The following is a 22,053-nucleotide window of genomic DNA, read 5'->3' as shown; positions in this document are numbered from 1 at the left end:
TGCCACCTCCCCCTGGCCGAAGTGGTAGCACCCACCCGGCCTAATGCATTATTCATGAGGGAGCACGCCCATAGGCTCATTACCAGGTCGGCCGGGCCGGGGCGGTGCCTGTGACGTCACTGTGACGGCTGTTCCGGCTCTCTTAAGGGCGCCGCGGCGACTCCGAGCCGGCAGCGGGGCTGGGGCGGGGGCGGTCGGGGGGCGGCAGCAGCCTAGCTGAGGAGACCGGGTCGCCTGCCCTGTGGAGGTACCGGCGGCCTCCCCGCCTTCCCTCCTTCCCTCCCCGCCAGTGCCAGGCCCGGGAATGCCCCGCTCTCCCCCTGCGTTGCGGTGTGGCGGCTGGGGGGTCGGACGGAGGAGTTGCTGTCCGGAGGCAGTGACCTGTCCGGGCGGATTCCTGATCTAGTGGATCCCTGTGGGTGCGACTGTAGGCGGGAAGGGCCGCCTTACCGGGGGTCCCAGTAAACGAAAAGGAAAAAGAAATCTCCGATAAAAATGGGCTCGTATCAAAAAGCTGCGATATTTTTAAAGCAGTACAGTGGCGTTGATGGCAAAGAAGAGAGCTTTATTCTATAAATGAGCTGTTTTGGGACTTGCATAGTGGTTTGCGACAGGCGGGTGTTCAAACTCTTCCCCCCAACCCTTCGCCACAAAGATAATTAATAATCTTTGTCTCTTTAGTGTGCTGGGGGAGGGGGTTCACCTCTGCGCCGAGCCGGTGTCAGGGGAGCTCCCGCAGACGGCCACCCCAGCCCCTGCCCACCGCCGGATCCTTCCCCTCCCCGGAGCGGCCGCAGCCGCCTCGCCTCACTCCTCCTCCTCCTCCTGCCCCTTGCTGCCCGCTGTAGCCGGTTTGTCCGGCAGCCTGTCCGCCGCTGCCCTCCCTGTTTCCCCTCAGCGGCCGCTGCTGCGCATCATCAAAACATGCAGGATGAGCTGCTCCTGGGGGTGACACAGCAGCAGCAGCCAAGCAGCGAGAGGCTGGGCAGCAGCCCCGCGTCGGGACACCCCCCTCTCGGCCACCCCTCCTCTGACTTTAAACCCTGTCTCAGCCCCCACCAGGATTTAAACAAGCAGCAAGCGCAGCAACCACAGCCGCCGCCTCCTCAGCTGAGCCAGAAGAGGAAAGAGTTTAAGCAGCAGCTCAGCAGCCCAGCCCAGCTCGGCAGCAGCCACCCCCTGAATAACCACCACCCCCCAGACTATCATCACCACCCCCCTCAGCAGCAGCAGCAGCAGCAGCAGCAGTTCAGCCACCCCACTGACAAGTACCAGCAGCAGGAGCACAGGCAACAGCAGCACCTCCAGCTCCTCAGCGCTCACCCCCTGGAGCCGCCGCGGACGGGGGATCACCCGCACCACCGGCCCGTCGGCCCCGCCGAGCACCAAGGCGGCGCGGACAGGGGGGGTTCGGAGCGGCTCGCCCCTTCCTGCCCGGGGGGATCGGCGTCCGCGGACCCCAATGTGGGGGTGGCCGCCGCCTCCTGCGTGAATCCGCCTCCGTCTCCTCGTCTGCAGGCGAGAGCCAAGCTGCCCCCCATGGAGTCCCCCCCGAACAGCCACTTACTGGGCAGCCCCGGGAACCTCCTGCCCGGCGGGCTCGGCTCTGGCTTCAGCAGCCTGCAGAGCCCGGAGATCCCCAGCCCCCATCACCAGAGCGGGGGCGGCTCCTCCTCGGCGGCTTCCCCTCCTCCTCCGCCGCTGCCCGGCTTCGGCACCCCCTGGTCGGTGCAGACCTCGTCGCCGCCTCCGCAGCAAACGCAGCAGCCTCCGGTCTCCAGCGGCGGTGGCGGCGGCGGGCAGATAAGCGCGATGCCGCCCCCCAGCCCGGAGTCCGAGACCAGCTTTTACCCGGGGATCCCGTCATCGATCAACCCCGCTTTCTTCCAGAGCTTCTCGCCGGTGTCTCCTCACAACCCCTGCGCTGGGCCCTTCAGCAGCCCCTTCTCGGCCGCCGCCCCCCCGCCGCCGCCGCAGATGAATTTACCTCAGCAGCAGCAGCAGCAGCAACAGCAGAACCGGAGATCCCCTGTGAGCCCCCAGCTCCAGCACCAACACCAGGCGGCGGCCGCCGCCGCCGCTTTCCTGCAGCAGAGAAACTCCTACAACCACCACCAGGTACCGGGCGGCGGCCTCGGCGGGGAGCCGCGGGGCGGGGAAGGGGGACACGGGGGGGGACGCTGCCCTCGGCTGGCCGGCCGCGGCAGCCGGGCGGTTTCGCTCTCGCCGGCGCCGGGCGAGGCTGCGCGGCGGTGACAGCCCGGCGGGGCCGCGGCAGGGCGGGGCCGGCCCGGCGGGAGGGAGGGCACCTGCGCCCCCCGCCCGGTGCGGCGCCGGGCGGCCGGAGGGGTCGGGCCGGAGGGGGCTGCGGGCAGCAGGCGCCCTGCGCTCGGCCACTTTGCCCGCCCGTTCCGGGTGGCAGGTGCCGGGGTAGCTCTTCTGGCCCTCCTCGGTGCGCCGTCGCCTACCGAGGGATGCCGGATTTTTTTCGGGACGAGAAGAGAGGGTTTGCTCTTAAAAAAAGAGCTCAGACGGCCCTGTTGGTATCTGTGAGTTTCGCCGTGAAAACGCCCCCCTTGTCTCCCCAGCCGCCCGCGGCAGGCGCGCTGTCCCCGGAACAATGAGCTTGACAGCTCCGGCCGCCGCCGCCCCCCCGGGCAGCCCCTTCCCCAGCCGCGGACCGGCCCTCGGGCGGGCTCGGTCGGACGGGCACGGGTCGCCGAGAGGAGAGTCATGCGAAAGTTGACACCGTACTGCTTTTTCATGGGTTTTGACTGACATTGCTTGAATGGGTATGAGAGAACAGCGCAGTGTTTCAAGTTCTGGTAATTCTGTGACCGATTTTAATCCGATTTTAAACGAGGGGTGTAACGATCCCGTGTTAAAATGGAAGTTTACGTTTTTTACTGGATCAGAATATTATAAGAAATCAGTAAGAAGGAAATTGGTGTTAGTATTACCAGCTGTTGCATAATAAGCCCATTTTGCTCCAATAATTTGCTCAGTTATGAAAGGCTGAAGTTAAATAGGCCTCATCTTAATTTTTTTTCATTCTAGTATTAAATCCTGTCAGATTTAATGGGCGGAGATTCGTTTGTATCAGAACTGGAATCTCACATTGTGTGCCTGTTCAATAACTGATTTCGATGCATTATGCTTAGGAGCTAGTTGTCCTTAACATCTATAATAACCTTCTTCAAGCAAATTCCAAGCAATTCTCCAGCAGTGAGGTGTACAGGAATTTTCTCTCACCTGCAAGTTGTAGGTATACTTAAACAGTGCCATGACAGCATAGCTAGCAATATTAGAGGCTTGTTAACATTTGGCATTATCTCGTAAGGTTCGTTTCATAATAGAGTACCTGCCTCTCCCAAAATTCCAATGCAAGCGTTCCAAGTTTTACAACGTAATTATCTATAATTATATAGAATAGGATGTTTTCCTGATGGCTTGACCAAGAATGGTTTTAGTGGTTTTTTGGTTTGTTTTCTGGGGGGTGAAGGTGGTGGGGGTGTTACAATTTTATCGTTCTGTCTTCAGAAAGTTTTCTTTTACCTAATATATAACATACTGACATGCTTTAAATTTTTATTAGAATTGCAGCTTGAGGGTTGCTTGCAGCTAAGCTTAGAGATAAAAGTACTGTGTTTTCACTTCATAGAACTGAATTTAGAATCGTCACATGCACCCCCATTCCATTTCTGTTTGAGAAAAAGCGTTTCCAAGAACAGTCAGATTTGAAACTACTAAATACATTTCTTCACTGTCAGTCATGCTCAGTGGGTCCACCTCTTGGTAATATGACAACCACTATAGGTCACTTTTCAGCAGAAGTTGTAGTTTAGGAATAAAACCTTAATCTTTTAAAAATCTTCTTTCTAAAATCTTCTTTCTTCCATTTTCATATTAGAGAATATAGTGCACTTACTGTAAGTGTATTTACATACACTTGTATAAAAGTGTCTTTATGTAAGTGTAAGATACACCATACTTAGATGGGGAAAAAAAAAATTATAGAGTACACCCTGCAGAATCCCATAGACTCATTACTCCAGAAATTGGTCTGTTCATGACTCCAGAAATATTTGAGCAGTGGCTTCAGAACAATGCATTTTAATGTGGAAATGTTAAGATAGCTCATTCAAACAGATTCTCTCTTCAGTAGTCAGTGCTGGTTTTGCTCTTATATGGTAATACTAAGACAATAGTATTTAAAATACTTGGGAAGGGGAATTAAATCTGCCATTTAAATTTTTAAATTTCTACTCACTGCAGTGCAATACTACTCACTGAGTAGCAATAATTATTAGTAGAAATATGAATATGATTTTAATAATTTTTTAATCTTTTTTAAATTCTTCTGTTACTTATGCAGAGACCTCATCATACAATATCAAGTAATGTATGATAAAAACTGGTCTCAGGGTTTTTTGTGACATGGTTTTACACCCTGGAATTTGTCTTCTGCATAGCTTTAAAAATGCAACGAGGTACTAAAATGATAATCAAAATTGGCTGCACAAGGTGTTTACTGGGGAGATATATGGGGGAGTAGGAATGACTTTTTTTTAATGAAGCTGTGTTTTCTTCCTTGCCTCAGTAACTAATTTGCATGTTATCAGGAGAGAGTGGTTCATAGATATCTCTGCACATGGCTTACTTGGTGGTTGGTTGTTTTGGGGTTTGGTTTTTTTTGAGTAGAAAAGCATTTCAAGTATTTTCAAAAATATAAATTAATCTTTCTTTTTTAGCCTCTTCTGAAGCAGTCACCCTGGAGCAATCAGAGCAGCGGCTGGAGCACGGGAAATATATCCTGGGGAGGAATGCATGGCAGAGACCATCGTAGAACTGGAAACATGGGAATTCCAGGAACTATGAACCAGATCTCTCCTTTGAAGAAGCCTTTTTCTGGTAATGTCATAGCTCCTCCTAAATTTACTCGCTCTACTCCATCACTGACACCAAAATCGTGGATTGAAGATAATGTTTTCCGAACTGACACCAACAGTAATACTCTCCTTCCTTTGCAGGTAAGGATGGTATACCTGGTGTGTTCATAGTCTTGTATAGCATTTTTACTTCATTAATTTTAAATGAGAATTAAACAGGGGTTGCAGCCCTGATACTTGGTTTGGAAATTGTGTTTCTGTATTATTTTTAGTCAGTGTATTCAGCAATATATGATTCTCACAGTTGAATAAGAATATTGATTGTCAAGAAAGATGCAAACTGGAGGCGCTGATGAAGCAATAAAACATAGTATGTTTAATCCAGCAAGTATTTTCTGCCTGTGGTAATGCTTATATTCTTACAAATTCCTTTAAAACTCAAGGTTTTTTTGTTTGTTTGCTTGTCCTTGTACATAGGTTTTCTTACTTTTGTAGATGGTTCTCGAGTCTTTGTCATGTTTGTCTTTTACTGGTATTTTAGGCTGATGTTTGTGTGTGAGATCATTTTCCTCCACATTTTAGCACCTTTTGTTTTTGTATTGTCTGGAAGCCCTGTGATTTAGAAGCATTAAACAGAAGGATGTGTCTTAGAACTAAAGATCTGGATTCACCTCCTGAATTTTGCCAGTGACATCTTATGTGACTTTCAGTCATTTAACTGCAGCCTCAGTAACCTCTTGGTAAAATGTTATTTTTCCTGTTCTTACCTATATTAATTTAGTCATTCCTTGTTAGCGGAGGCCTTTCATTTGTCATAATCGTGACCACATTTGAGCTGTATTTGCATAAATGGCAGTCTAACACTTATGTAGCTGAGGTAGTCGGAAGAGGGTGCTTCTTGGGACCGGATTTCCCACTAGAATTCTGGTTTTTCTTACCAGTTTTCTGGTGAATTTGGCACAGGAGGCCATGTCCTGACTCTGCCCAGGTGTGCTCTGATACTTTTAGTGTTTTTGAAGCTAACGTGGCTTCCGGACATGCCGAAATTATGCTCCAAGTATATGCATTTGCCCATACTGTGAAAACAGGTTCCATTAAGTGGCCTTGCTAGCTAAAATATCGTAGTAGAATAATTTTTTATGTGGGTAGAATGATGGGGGGAAAAAAAAGCTGTACTCTTCAGGAACTGTGTTGTATTAAGTAAAACGTATTAGAGATTGGTAATGCTTTGCAGTGCAGGGCAGCAAAAATAGTAGAAAGTAAATGCTGAAATCTGTCCCAAAGATCTTAACCTAAGGGACAGATACAAAAATATTAATCCCATTATACACTGAAACCGCTGTGACACACACACTGGAATTCATATGCAGCTAAGCACAAGTTGTGAATGTATTTGCTTATGCAATATGTCTTACGAGTCCATATGACCAATACTTTGAACTTTCAGAAGCTTCTACAGTGGTTGTCTAATACAGATTAACTCATTTTATGTGTGAGCAAGTGTCTTGTGCATTTAGGCTATCATCTAAATAACTTCTGTGTAATAGGGTAGAAAAGAAATCCTTGCAATTTAACTTTAATACCTTAATATTTCTGTGTAAGGATTGGGGGATTTTTTAAAATGTCAGAGTGAGAAGTTGGGCATTCTCAGTCATTGGTCACACCTATGAGCACCAGACCCACCAATAAAATAGGCCTGTTTGGATATCTTTATGCTGTTGATCTGTCTATGCTTAAATCTCCGTGACATGTATAAAGTCATAGTTGCAGAACACAGTAAAAATAAACCTCTTTGAAGGGTTGCAGTGTTATCTACTGCTATTGTGGAAACACTAGATGTTTCCATAAATTACTTTGCTACACTGAAATCGTGTTCTTGTTTTTCAGTTAGTACACTATTGTTATGTGATTAATTCCTTGTGATGACTGTTACATTTTTCAAGTCATAATGAAAAAGTTAAACAGAGCTTGGAGCTCGTGCTTCTTTTCATCAGGCCTTGTTGGCAATTGCAATGCTGTCAAACACCCATCTTGCTGATTTGCGCTGTGCTTGTCTCCTTCCATAAAAGGCTGTGGTATTTAGATTGAGAATTCTTAAAGATACAGTAGCAATTTCAGAAAATACTGAAAAATAATACTAATTAAATCTTGTGCCATTTGGAAAGTGTAGCACAAAAGTATTTATGTGTGTGTAGAAGTTACCTATCTCTTCCAAGCTTCCACAGAGCAAACACATTTTAGCATGCATGTTGGATACATAATGCATCATTTACAGTTTTGCAGAATATTTGTTTCTTTGGCCTAACTGCAGTTAAAATTTTGTAGGGGAGGGGACAGAGCACCTCTCTTCCAAACTTTAGCTAGCTCAGACTTAGCAATTAAAAACAGCTTAGAAAAGCTAGTGCTCTCAGAGACTTTGTGTATATCTTTAATGTTCAGCTACCATTTTTTTTAAATGCTAAATATTTTTGCAAAGTCCACATAGCGTTCAGCATGTCATCTGCTGATCCATTTTCTGAAAAACATGTACCTCATACAAACAAGATAAACCACAGAGGAATTGTATCCAAGCTTGAAGCTTTGCCGTTCCATCAAACTTTTTTATTATTTGGTATTGGCATTGATGTGTGGTCCCCGGAATGGAAGTGACATCAATTCTGATTAAAAACTGTGTAACATTAAACTAATATACCAGTGACAATGAGTGTCCTTTACTGATAACTGAGTAAACTATTATGAGTTTTGCTTGTAGGGATGAAAGCAGATTTTCTGTACTTCCTCGTTAAAACTGAAACATATCCCGTGTGAAGTTGAATTCACAATGGCCACATTAGTTGCAGCAAAGCCGCTTTTGCTTACAAAAGTTATGAAAGTCATCCCTTAGGATTTTTAAAAAGTTCAGCGGTTTGTTTTGGTTTCAAGTAAAAATAATTAAACATCATGGCAACACTGATTTAAATGTGAGCAAATAAAGCCTATAGCCAAGTTTTTCTTACATGGCTCACTGTGAGAAGCTATTTTGCCTTTCTCATGATTTTTAGATGATACTAGCTGCATCAAATAAAGTTCTTTCATAGACATAAAACCTTGTAGACATAATTTTTTCTGAGTTCAGTCATACTGCTTCCACCATTATAGGTACTTCATATAGGGAAGGGTTGTTGCCTTGTACTTGAAACATTAAAGGAACAGTTAGAAATCTTGTCAAGTATTGACACTGTACAACTTAAGCATTTAATTGAGGGGCCTATTTCTCTCTCCTTAGAGAGAATTTAGGTTCCTTATTTAGATAATCTAATTCTCTAGAAGAACGTACCTGGCACCACTGACCTTACACAGCCCTTGGGATTGTACTTTAGGCACTTACATTGCATTTCAAAAAGTCAGAAAAATATGAATATTCTTTTATTCCCTGACCTAAAGTACAAAAACCCCCCAATTATAGGGTACAAAGCTGAAAATATATTTCTAAACTTTTTGATACAAGTGTTTTTCCCCAAAAAAAAACATGCTCCAGGCATTTCTGTAAAAAAACACAAGGACAGAGATCAGTGTTTTGTATATCCATTTTTTTGATTTATATTTCTTGTTCAATGAAAATAATTAACTATTTCTAAATTTTTATTTTTTTTAAGAACTGCAGTATCCTGTTTTGATTGAAAGCTTAGTTTTTCTTACCATCCTGCAAATAATCTTACTAAAACACGTTAAAAATGTTCAATACTAGACATCAGTGTTCAACTATTTTCATTCCACGAAAAACACTGCATTCTATGAACAGGAATTTAATTTCTGTGTCTCTTTTGAATTAAGGAAATACACTGCGTGTCTAGGTGGTTTTCACCTTGATTTGTCCTTCCTGTTTGTTCAGACAAGCAGTGTGTAATGTTCATGGTCCTAAAAGCTGAGTGTTGTTATTCTGTGTTTAAACATAGCTCTCCAGCTGGGGATTGGTATGGTAAGGTCGCATCTTGTACAAATGCAGATTTTTCTTTTTGAAATGTGCTCAAGTTTTTGAAGAAAGCCAATCACATAAAAAACAAAATGTGGTTTAAAATTGTATGTCACAACAGGTGTTAGTTTTAGGTACTTAATTTAAGCTGCTGTCCTGTTCTTCTGCCTTAGAATCACTTCCATTTGGAGAATTTCAAATTTTTGATATGACAGTTTTAGTACAATTTAATACCACTTCACATTTTCAATGGCTGATCTAGATGATACACATACCAGTGAATATTAGGTGAAGTGCAAGTTGCTAAAGTTGGATTCTTAATGTCACGTTTAGACTCCTAAATGTGTGGCCCATTTTTTCAGAAATGCTGAGTATTTGGCAGCTGATGTTAAGCTTTAAGGCATTGAGATTATCTAGCTGCAAAGTTTTCTTACTCTTCACAGCAGTACAATTGTCCAAACACTGATCTATAAGGCAGGCTTTACCAGTTTATTTTTTAATGAGGCTATGCTGGAACAGAACAGTTCAGGGTTTTTAATGCAGTGGATTGATTGCCTGGGACTGATTAAAATGACACACACAACCAGATACTTGTGTTTGAGGACCATACTGGGGATATCTCTAATTGGGGAAGGCGGTCTATGACCATGCTTTTAACTTCAGGATCACAACCTTTGAATAAATAGTATTAGGAGCTGTACAGATTACACATTCAAAGGACTCAGTTAGTGAGAAGTTTGTGGTGCTTACCATACAAATGTTTTTATGATTTCATATGAACTTAGACTTTCCTCCCATTATTTAAATTTGCTTCAGTTATACAGCTCATTCTATTAATGCAATACAAAATCAGAATTAGTAAAATTCAACAAAATATTTAACAACCATGATAGTATAGCAGTGATGTGTATGCTGAGTATCTTATCTCACCTTGTTCTCTGCGTTAAAATGAGTATGTTCTCACCTAGGATCCATCCAAAAGTACATCTGCTATATGTGCTGATGTATTTGCATTTAAGTACTCAAGGCTGAATAGATATTTCTAGATTTGGGGCAGGGCTGTGAGAAACCCAAAACTTGAGTAACATCCTCCCTTTCAGATGACTAATGTCCCTTTAGTTATTTCATTGAAACTATTATTATACAAATTTTCTAGATTTGCCTTGAAAGTCAAGATTGCCAAGACTTTAATCAATCTCCATAGTCTGGTGTCTGGTTGTTTCCAGGTTATGAATACATATTCTTGAGCTGAAGCACTTCAGTATTTTAAAATGCTTATGTAGCTGGGAAGTAGGTGTGTCTTTGCCAAAGGACTTGTTCGTGGTGCATTTTAGGCTCAATTTAGTTAGCTTACGTAGCTGGTTGTGTCATTTTAGCTTTAAACACTTTGTTGTCAGGATGACCGTTCACAGATGTCTACCAGACATCTTTAGTTCATCTTTACCACTAATGACACTGTGAAGAGTAACCAAGCAATTTTGGGTGTCTACTTTAAGCCTTCCTCCTTGCTTTTTTATAGAGCTAAAATTGTAGTTTCAATAGGTTTTCATACTAAGTTTCTCATTTACACTGGTTATGGTTTCAAAAAGGGGCTTATGGTTACAGTATATCCTCACTAAAATGAGAATATTGAAGTTTAGATGTTAGAGATATTTTAGAATATATATGTAGCAATTGTTAGATTATTACTTCTAACATTAACACTGAATACTATATTCAGGTACTTTTTAAAGTGTGGATACTTTATTACTAAATCAGCTGTCACTTTCTAGAAAGTCTTAAAGCACATTTCGATTCAGGTCAGGTTTAAGGTGAAAACGATGAAACTTGGTGAAAACAGTGGAGCTTGTTAGCATTTTAGTTTGGGAGGCAATTTTAAAAAGGTTTCTTTAATTTAGCTTTTAACAAACTCAGTTAGTTCATCAAGGTCAAAGTTCGAGTTCTTTTTTGCAGCCAAGACAGACCATACTTGAAATGACTATAAGCTTTATGACTTTTGTCTTCAGCTCCCATCTCGTGGTGCTACATTTCTTTAGAATATGAAGAGACGTGTAAAGATCATACCTTAAAGATACTACCATTTACAGATTTTAATACCTATGTTAGCATTCTAATTTTTTACTTCAAGTAGTCCTCCAAATCAGTAGTTTAAAGCATGTGTTCAAAATTCAAAGGTGTCAGACTTCTTAACTATGAACTAATGTTTGTGGTTAAAAATTAACAAAACTATTCACCACTCAGTAGCTTTGGTCCTTGTATTTGCTTTATGCATAAGTGACAATATATAAACTTAGAGGTGTGAGTGCAGTTTCTGCAAATGCTCAAACAGGATAATCTTTGCATAAATTGCACGGGTATATTTAGAAGTCCTAAATAGAATGTGCCTAGAAAAACTGTTGTTCATCAGTTTAGTATGGAAACTTGCTCTTCAGGGAAAGCTGCCCTCCTCCCATTTGTGCATATTTAGATGCATGGCTTGGGGACTACTTCTCAAATGCACGCTCTTCAGGTGTATTCTGCATGACACTGTCAAAAGCCCGTTCTAGCACTTGTGTTCTGTGGGAAGGGTACTTTGTGCTTCTCCTATTCCTAAAATAACTTCCACTTTTCTGTAAACTTTCTTACACAGACAATTTTTTACTTAACCATATCACTCAGGCAGTTGTACCAATCTGCTGTACAAATGCAGTTATGATTCTCATTTGGGAAAGGTAGGTCAAGCAGGATGCAAGTGTTTAGACAGCTAAAAGTAAAAAACTAGTCTGAGAATTTGTAGTGCTTGGGAGAAGGTAACTATCAGCTTTGAGGGAAAAGAGCTAGCATTTTGTTGTGACATTCCACGGAGATACAGACCTACTGACACAGCAAAAGTTCACTTGGTTCTTAGCACAGGACTGATGAGCCACAGAGCTGAAGGAAGTGAAAAATACTTTACAGGAATTCAACCTTGACAAAAGGTGCTTTGGGAGTCAGGATGATAGAACACATGTATTAATATACATCCTTAGGTTTGGGAGTTAGAATGATAGAACACATGTATTAATATACATGCTTAGGATTGGGAGTTAGGATGATAGAACACATTTATTAATATACATGCTTAGGTAGCAGGGCCTTTTGCCCTACTGATTATCTTTAGTTTCATTATTTCAATGTGGTTGATAAGCATTTACCTTCAAAAACAATCTGGAACTATCTTTAAGACAACATGGAAGTAGTTGTAATTTTTGGGACTACTTCCATGTTGTTTTAAAAGTAGGTCCCGGTTGTTTTAGAAGATAAGTGTTTATCAGTTGCGTTGAAATAATGAAGCTAAAGGTAATCCTAATTCTTGGGACTGTTTCCACATGCATGGAGATCTGGAACAATTGTGTTCAGTGGTACTGCTTTTCGTGCTTGTCCCAAAAATTGACCAAAACCATAATGGAAGTTTTCTGATTTAGTAGTCCATGCTGTTGTAGAATTGTACCCTTTCAGCAGACCTTTCTAGAAAATACTTCCTGGTGTGTGTCTTATATTACTGAAATACTTTTAAGTTCTGCTTTGAAATTAAAGCTTCCTTTTTGCATAGATGATAACTGTTCTCTTCAAAGATATAGTATGCATATTTGGGAAGCTCAAAACAGTGTTGTAGCATTATAAAGTCAAGAGGCACCAAGATGTAAAATGAACCTTGTACCCAAAGAATGACCTACCTTTAGAGATAGTTACATTCAGATAATGTTGCTTCATAGCATGCAATTCATCAGTGTCATTTGCCGTAGAGATTGAAATTTTGAAGCAGTGATTACCAAGATACTACCCAAACTCACGAGTGGGTAGCATGATGTGTGGGTAGTGGGATAGCAGAATGCAATTCCCATATTTAAATCCTGCTGTACTTAAGTGTATTCACAACATTTTTATATTGTGCTGTGCCTGCCCCATTTTATGTTTCCTCTGCCCAGAGTTAAGTAGCACAAGCCAGGGAAACAAACCACAAAATTTCTAAGGTGTAAAAAGGATGGGAAAAGCTTATTATTTCTTCTCCTTCTAGCAGAGCAAGACCTTTCACATTAGATACACAGAACTTTCAAAATACAATGATGCAAGGGTGAAGTTAGAATCATTGCACCATGTCACCCAGTGGAGCAGTTTACAAATAAATTGTGAACACATTACATGTTTTCCTTTTCCATTTCTCTGTAAGATTTAGGACCAAGTAGTCAGTTTTAGGAATGAACCATGGCTGACCCTTTTCTTACAGGCTCCTGCTCCACAGAGTGTCATTAAGTCTGTAATAATGACCATTTCCCAGACAGTCATGTGTTACCTCAACACATTTATGTAGCAGTGATAAAAAAAAAATAAATAAGAAAATATGTAATGAACCTGTAACAAAGATAAAACACCATATACTGTTCAGTCTGTTTTTTACCAATACTAGTTCTTTTCTCCTGTCAATTACAGAGATAGCAAGGCATGTTTTGTCTTTACTCAGCACTGGTTTTTGCAAGAGCACTTACTACCTACCAACTAGTGCCTTAAAATGACTTTAAGACTTCATTAAAAATCCTGATGAGATACCTTCTGAATGCTAGGAGACAGTAGGGAACAGATCCAGCTTGGTCAGTGCTCACACCTTCTATAGACAGCAGGTTTGCTGTGGTAAGCTAGTTCTTTTCATTGTGCTATTGAGAAACAAACCTCTAAGGGCATGGAGGCAGATTAGTCACTTTAGTTTAATTTTGGTAGTTCTCAGGGTAACTAAAGAACTAAATGAAAGCCAGCCAGTCCCAAAATAAGGGTTGCTGTGAGCTAAAATAGTGCTGGGGACTTGTCGGCACACTGAAACCAGGTTGAAGACTGCCTAATGAAGTGTCAGTGGCATTTGGTCTGGGATACTAGCGGGAGACAAGAGAAACCTACTTTTTTTAATGTATCATTAAAATTGTCAAGGGCTTCCAGAAATACTAATTTGATTAGATCCTTTATTTTCTAACAGATTGCTTACCCAAGAGGAACCCATTACTCTTAATAATTGTTTGAGGTAGAAAGAGGTGGGGGAAAAAAGGCTTCTCCCTCTTCATCCCAACATTGACTAAACTTTCTAAGAGATGAATGTAAAACCCTAGTTTCATCATGGCAAAGCTGATCATAAGTCATAGTGTGTGAGTCATAGAAAAATTCTGTTCCCAAGTTTGCTTTTTTACTCCTCCAGTGTGAGGAATACCTGTTTGAAATGAATCTATGGTTCTGCTAAACCATCACAGAAAGTCACAGTAAGTGTGGATCATATACCTTTTGCCCCCATGGTATACATACTAAGTGGATGGCTGCATCTTTAGGGAATTTCACCAGTCCTGGGATGTGTATGATGTATTTCATCCTACTGTGCTGAACTACTATAGTGCAGACAGAAGACAACAGTAAAGTTAAGGCACGATTATAGGATTTAACTGCAGTACAGTCTAGCCAGAAGCCTTGAAAGTAGAAGAGATTAGTTTTACACAAACTATTTTCAGTTTCTGAAGGGCATCCCAGAAAGACCAAAGAATTTAGAAGTTACCTTGTTTGTGTGTGTGTAACTTGGGTGTATTGGAAAACATGGGAGAAAATGTCTTGGGTAAAACAAAATCAGGGAAAACATTTATAGTTCATTGCAATAACTTTTATTACTGTCAGTGAAAACATTTTTAAAGACAGTATGGTAACTTCTTAATATTCCTGTGTAAAAGAAATTGACCTCTATAAGGCTGATAATCTGTTAGTATGATTTGTGGCATTTCCTGTTCATAGTTTAACTTCAGTTTTCCACCCTTTAACCATTAAGTGCTGACCATTTGTAACTCAAGTCTTTGTATGCAAAGGCCCTGAAGCCAGCAAGCATAGCCTTGGCAGGGGCTGGTAGCTCATGTTGGCCAATTGGCCAAGCACCAAGAAAGTGCTCTTCTATGTGACATGACTGCCCTTCTTGTCCTGTACTTCCCCACCTTCCTCACTATTTTACTTGTGTGTGAAATGAAATTGAACTCTTGCAGACATTAGTCTACTTCATTAATCAGCCTAATGCATAACTCTGCTGTGGATCACTAGAACTGATTCAAGCAGTTCTGAAGGAAACAGGCAATCACAGGCTGTCAAATGCAAACACAGCATTTGTTCACACTGCCTCTCTAGTTTTATATTTGGATGCTGATAAAATTACTGTTAAAATCAGATTTTACTTTGTATCATTGTCCATTTCCAGAGTGTCTGAGTGGGCAGCTTTTAGAAGGAATCTGTGTTTGCTTTTCAAGTTTTTTGTTAAAAGCTACAGAATTTGTATTCCAATGCTAAGGCTTTTGTTTTTTTTTAGGATCGAAATAGAATGTATGACAGTCTGAATATGCACTCTTTGGAAAACTCCCTTATTGACATTATGAGAGCAGAGCATGATCCACTTAAAGGTATGTTATTATGCTAAATAAAGAAAAAAGGGTCATCCATTCTGCATATTTGAATTAATACTGATTGTTAATTAAGATTCTAGGTTCATATTATAACGGCAAATGAACTATTTTCTCACTGGAATGAAAAGTCTATCTTAAGCTGTCTTTTACTGAAAACATTGTTTCACAGTTACGTAGAACAAACCATCCCTAGCGTTGCCAGTTAATTTTCCCTTTCTCTGCCATTGAAGCTGAAAAGAAAACTAAAGTCCATTGATAAAATCAGGTTTTGTCCTTTTAAATATTTTTTCATATCTACTGGAGGATACTAATGCATCCAATCTGAAGAAGTCCAGAAATACAATTGGCTTTAGAATGCTGGTTCCTCTTACTGTTCTGGGCTCTATTAAATCATTTGGCCATGGCAGTTAAGCATATAGCTAGCGTATGTGGGCTTCCATTCTAACTCCTTTGTTCATTGTGCATTAACTCTTGTCAATTCTGTTTTTCCTTACTTTCTCAGGTAACATTTACTATTGAATATCGGGGCAGGGAACTCAAACCATTTTACTTGGACTGGTCAAATGTTAGTTCATTTGTGGTGTTCTAATTAGACTAACACAGTCTAATTTTAAAATTATCCAAGTCTTCAGACTTGCTTTGTAGAAATTAAATCTCTGCATTGAAGCAGAGACAACAACAAAAAAACAAAACAGGTTTTTTTCAGCATTATTTACTCCCTTCCATTCTCCATTTCTAGAGGCTCCTGTACTTATTATATATTACATTAGCACAGAAGGGCCTGTTGTTCTCCTAATTTGAAGGACACCTTGCTAGTCTGCTCATGATTCTCTTAAGATCTGTGTAATCAATTGGAAGACCTGCAGCATTCAGATAGCATTTAATAGTATTTTAAGATTTAAAATAGCCAAAAGTTTGGAGTGTTTTCCCGAGCTGCAAATCACTACAGAGCATCTGTAAGTATATAGCATTTAGTTAAACAGTTAATTTTCCTTGACTTTAAAGTAAGTGGAAGCTGAAATTAAACTTTCATAGGTGTTTCTCAGTCTGATCTCTTCTTTCTTACTGCTTAGAAAGAATTAATTCCACTTTAGCAATTTTATCATTTAAGTCCATTATTAAATACAGTTTCCATCTATTCTACATGTTTGCAAAACATAATTAACACAAAAGGTTTGAAATCTGTAAACAACTAGCCCAGTGGTAACTGCTGTGTGCTAAAAGCATGCATATCATCAAAGACAGTGTGACCAGGTGTATCATTCCTCTTACACAGCATTCTTGCTTCTATTTGCCGCACTCAGGTGGTGACTAATAAATATGTCTTGCCTTGTCTGAGAGCTGCTCTTAGGCATAAAGGTAGAGAATGCAGATCTTCTATTGCAATATTTGCCATTGGCACCTCTCACATTCCTGAAAATGAAAACCAGTCTGTTTCTTCTTTCTATGCACGCTGACATGACAAGTGGAAGTGGTTGCTCGATTCCCCCTGCCATCTCACTGTTTTAATTTTGGCTCTGTAATTCAGAAGAGATTTCGGAGGCACAGTGAGCACAGAAAATACCAATTTTTATTTTTATTCATCTCTTCGTACTTCGTTATGTTACAATAGATGAAAATTGTGTATTTCCAATAATAATTTTCCAAGGAAAGTAAGACAAGACAAAGCTTTAAAATTTGAAAGTTAATTTGGTTCATACGTAGATACCTTGAAAAACTCAGTAGTTTCCATCTGTGCTTTCTAGGGACATGAGAATATGGTGTCAGTCTACAGTTAAGAGATTTATTTTTTTTAACAGTTTCACCATCATGTTCTTGCAGTGAAAATTCTGCTAAGTTTTATGTTTGAACTAAAACAGATGGAAGCCATAGATAGTGATGAACTCAAAGAAAACCATTTTTCTGTTCGAGTGCCAGTGAACAATGCACATGCCAGCTGAATTTAAATAGAGTAATTGTGTGCTGCTATTTAAGTTGATTGGATAAGATACTTTTTCTCTGTGGGTGTGATTTCAGCTGAAACAGCTACGTTATTAACAGTAAGGCATGAGAAATGTTCCTTATGGACTGGAAATTGGAGGAAGTGACCTCGTGCTGTAACAGCCTTTTAGTTCTTCTCTACTCTCTTCTGATTTTTTTTCACCATTAATTGGCATTTCTGTAATTTCTGAGCAACTTTAACTTCTTTTTTTTCTTCTCCCTGCCAGCCATGAAACTCTAACTTGGTTATATCAGTCTTTGTGACTTTTCACCAGAGAAAATCTAACATTTACTTAAAACTCCATCATATTTGCTTGCAGAATACACAGGATTAAGAATATTATTGTTGCTATTATTATTATTAATATTATTATTATTTGTTGCTCTTATTAATATAGAATATATATTGTTGTAACTAAATAGTATTTTGTAACTAGGGAATATTTTTAGGACAAGTTCTCAAGTAAATTGTAGCACACTAAAACAATGCATCTTTTATATTTGATCATAGCAGTAAAATGAAAGTCCCTGGAATTTTAAGCACGTGTTTCAGATTTAGCTGCTTACAATATCTGGAGTATGACTAAGCATCTTGTCTCACATTTTGCACAATGAAGAACAGACAGTCTGTGACTATCTCATAGCTTTACGTTTTGCATGTCAAGATCCGTTTTAGGAGCAAATCAAATTTCATCACTTTTGCTTTCATGAACTTGAAAAAAACTATTTCAAATATGATTCACTGAAATCTAAGTTTATGCCTGCCAGAAAATTGTTTATAGATGACTAGTTTTGGCTTCACTTAGACAAAGTTTCATCATTACAACAGACATGATCAAAAAAAAAGTAATTTTTAGCTTTCGATAAGATATTTTCAAGGTAGGGTAATAGGGAGAAGATGTTTGACTTTACTAGTCATTTCAGCAGAAATACTGCTCGTATTAAAACTAATCCTTCCCATGCAGCATTCTTGAAATGCGTTTCATAACAAGATCTTAAGTAATGTTTAAAATTATCCCATCCATTCAATTTTAGTGAAATACAACTGAAGTTAAATTAATTCATTTTTATATCATTGTTCTTAAATACCCTTTTTATTCTTATAATAGTCCTTAAAACAATTGAGAGAAGAATTAAAATGCTGATAGCCTGACATATATAGGTATTGCTAGTATAACTCTTCAGACATACCACTTGTGTGCTTACTTTTCTTTTTTCCCCTTCTTCTCCCCCAAATATCAATGCATTTTGCTGTCAAGAAGCAGGAAAGTCAATGTTTTTGGGCTGAAACAGTTTATGGGGAATGCTTAGAAGCGGTGGTTATATTTTGTATGCAGTATCTATTAGTACTGAGGAGGCAGTGATTTAATGGTATTCCTTATTTGCTGTTTTAAACATCTTTCTAGTAAAGACTCTGGCACAGAGAACATTGTCTTCCTTTGCATATGGAAAGTTTTGCTTTCAAAGACATTTGTTTCATATTTTGTGTTATGAAGCTCTAAAGTTTAAAGCTGCACAATTTCTTCCTAGAGTAGTTCAAATTGTGCTCAGAAAAGAGTTTCTGAGGCTGAAGAAAATAGAGAGGAAAAAATTCTCTCCCTAGTCACATAAAAGGCTTTGAGATCTTACATACAGATTGTTTCTTCTTTCTGTCATAGAAACTTTTTTCTGATAAAAGAATATATTTAAGACTGAGAGACTGATTTGTCTGAATAGATGGACTATCAAAGAGAGCCCATTTGGTCTCGTTCTGGCTTGCATAATTCATACGCAAACATTGGAAAATGCAGTCTCCAGGCTTTCTGTAACTAGGTGTAGTCCAAACATGGGTTTGTGCTGTTGTCTTAACTGCGCTGATTCCAAAAACTATGCTTTTTGAAACTGCTGTGATCCTCAGCCATTAACGCTTACTGGGAAAAGCTTGACTTGGAAGCTTTTTTTCTTCTAGTCAGGAGATCCCTTGAAAAACAAGGAAAAAGGGTAAGGAATTCTTGATTCTCAATCTCTTCATACAATAAATGAAGACTTTTTTTAAAAATGGGGAGAGTAGACATGAAATACCAAACTTGTGAGTCTGTGAGTCAGTAATGTTTAAAACAGTAATGTTTTAATATATGGGGATTCCTTCCAACAGTTTAGTTAAATAGGAATAGAAAGTATGCATTTCTAAAAGTAGATGTGAATTTGCCTTAAAATGAAAAGTGAGTAAGCACCACTACATATATATGCTGAGAAGTTTACAAAAATTTTAATTTTCATTGCCCCTATCAGTAACATGAGATTACAGAAATGTTGCTAAAACTAAGTTTGTTAGTCTTTCCTCATGGTTTGGATTAGCAAGACTTCTAATTGGATTCAGTGGATAAACTGACCCACCAAAATTTATTTGAAGCTTTTTATTTTTTTTCTGTCCTTACAGCAGAATGCATTGAGAAATATGCACCAGGCAGGCAGTTCTGTTAATTTTAATTACATTTAGATAAGGAAGAGGAGGTTAGGTTTAATAGAGCTCTAGTTGCATAAGAAGTGTCAGGCATACCTGCTTCTTAGCAATGTTAGTTTCAATTTAATAATTCTCATGTATCATGCCTAATTAGCAGTAACATGGTGAAGTTGCAAGTTCAGGTTTGCACAGAGAAAATTTTTATAACATGATGATCTTTCTGATACAGAATGGCAGTGTTAGGCATTGTATTTGTTCCAGATAGTAGCAGCTTATAAATTTTGGGTTCTATAGAGGGATAGTGAATTAATTACTTTCCATTTTTCAGGAATGGACTAAGTCTATTATTTAAATATTAGATATTCTCTAACTGGTAGTTGATTCCAAACTGCTCCATCATCTTTATTATTAAAACTACTTTTTTAAGCAGGTGGAGGCCACTGGAACTGCTAGAAGACCATTGCATGTTTATACAATTCTACATTACTGATATTGAAGCAGAATGGGATTAGATAGGATTTGTGCCTTGTTCTTAAAGTGGTGTCTTTTTTTTTTTTATGTATCAAAAAAAAATAGAGTGAAATTAGCCAGCTAAAAAGATGTATGTGATAGAAGCAAAGTAAGTTGTTACAAGATGGTACTCCCATCTTCTGTATTCTACATACTGATATTTTAAGTGAGGTTTAATATAGTAAATGTCCATTTACCTAGAATAACCTGTTAAAAAATACTGTGGTCTGAGCTCTCTATAAAAATGAACCCAGTTTCACATGAGAGATGTTCTAAATTTATGTATGTCATGAAATTCAGGTGGACAGCCTAGAAAACAATGCATTTTAGTTCAGCAGATTAATCTGAGGGATAAGAATCTAAATTAACAATATAAATAAGTAGCAGTGATTGTGTTTTGAAAAAGTAAGTAAACATTCTATGTTTAAAATGTTCTTAAAGTTGTAAGTCCGAGTATTAGACCAGGTAGCAAATACAGGGGTTTAGTTCATCAGAATGCAGTTAAGTGTGATTTCATTGAAATAACCATGTAAAAAGACTTAGAAGTATCAATACAGCAGTGTACTGAATAGTATTACTTGTTTTCCTTTTTAGTCTTGAAATCATTTATTATGAAATCAGGATTTTGGGCTGCAGTGGTGGGCTCAGATGCATGATGCACTCCTTCCCTTCCACTCAGTGAGAAGTCCTTCATTATTTCAGCTTGGCGTCTGTGTTTCAGATGCAGCTTATTTGTGAAGCTATAAGGGTCGAAAAAGCAAAAGAACGCAAAAGTGGAGTTGTAAACCTAGAATTTACTATTTTTTAAAAGTTTTCTTCCCCAGGTATTGACACTGGTGGGCTTCTCTCTCTTTCTAGGCCTTAAATCTGACTTTTGTTTATGAAGTAATCACAGGGAAAAAACCTCCTGGCCTTTATCTCTCTTTCTAAATAGGAAAAGAGGATAAATTCAGATGGGGAGAAAGACTGTAACCACAGACTCAAGGAAGTTCAAGATAATGAGGTCTCACAATTTCTTTTGTTGTTTTAGATAGATACAGCATTCTGATTTGCAAGGAACACCTTATATTGTTGCAAGTATTTCTATAGCAGTGTATGTAAACATGATATGACTGTGATCTTGTGAAATTCTTGCTGCTAGACAAATGAGTATTAGCCTTGCTAGAGCAAGTATAGGAAAGTTGTTGTACACCAGGCTGAGTAAACCAGTGGCAGCTCCCAGACTGCAATTTAAGGATGCCTTTTTCCCAGTTCTTTCCCTATGCATTTCCCAGCATGCATTGCTAGAAGGGCAGAATTTTTATAGTTCCAAGAAACAGCAGGTATTGCTGTAGATGTTCAGTATGACAGAAAAGTGTATTAAAACTGGACATTTTGAAGACAAGAGACATAAAGATAGAGGCTCCTACAAATGTTTTTGTTTAGTATTTTGCCTAAGTCTGCTCAAAGATTCTGTAGAAGTTAGAGAATACAACAGAGTCCTTCTGGGCGGCATTCATCTGTCCTCTGGAAGCCTGCCCTAGCCTTTCAGTGCTTCCAAATTCAACAGAAAATTGTACTTACCTAATCTGCAGGTGTTCTGATACCATCCATTCTCACAATAATAAAATCTGTGGGAAGAGAAATAGTACATAGCTGTATAAAAATCTTCTTGCCATAATGCCTGTAAATAATAGGGCTGAACAAAATTTCCTAAATATCTTAATCTTGCTATTTTGAAGTTTTAAATTTCAGAGTTTGCAATGTGTGCATTTTCAAATTATTTTTTGGCAGAAAATTACCCTGTTGGTTTCTAAAGGAGAAGGGCAAAAATTAAACCATATTATTTACAACAAAAATGGTTTTTAT

At 39.6% G+C, this 22,053-nt stretch overlaps 1 protein-coding gene across 2 annotated transcripts in view; it reads left to right on the top strand.

Moving 5' to 3' along the window:
• The first annotated feature begins 834 nt into the window (after positions 1-834).
• CPEB2 (cytoplasmic polyadenylation element binding protein 2) overlaps positions 835-22,053 on the top strand; it is a 53,173-nt gene continuing 31,954 nt past the window's right edge. Inside the window, exons 1-3 of one of the 2 annotated variants that reach the window (XM_082282709.1) lie at positions 835-2,118; positions 4,752-5,030; positions 15,179-15,269. In XM_082282709.1, coding sequence (XP_082138835.1) covers positions 925-2,118; positions 4,752-5,030; positions 15,179-15,269 — 1,564 coding nt within the window. In that variant the 5' untranslated portion in view covers positions 835-924. Of the gene's footprint in view, positions 2,119-2,737; positions 2,793-4,751; positions 5,031-15,178; positions 15,270-22,053 lie in introns of those variants that run through there. The other variant, XM_082282710.1, reaches the window with a different exon arrangement.

The sequence above is a fragment of the Coloeus monedula genome (assembly GCF_965178545.1).
Source record: "Coloeus monedula genome assembly, chromosome: 5".
NCBI lineage: Eukaryota > Metazoa > Chordata > Aves > Passeriformes > Corvidae > Coloeus > Coloeus monedula.
This window is presented reverse-complemented; position numbering and strand designations above follow the sequence as displayed.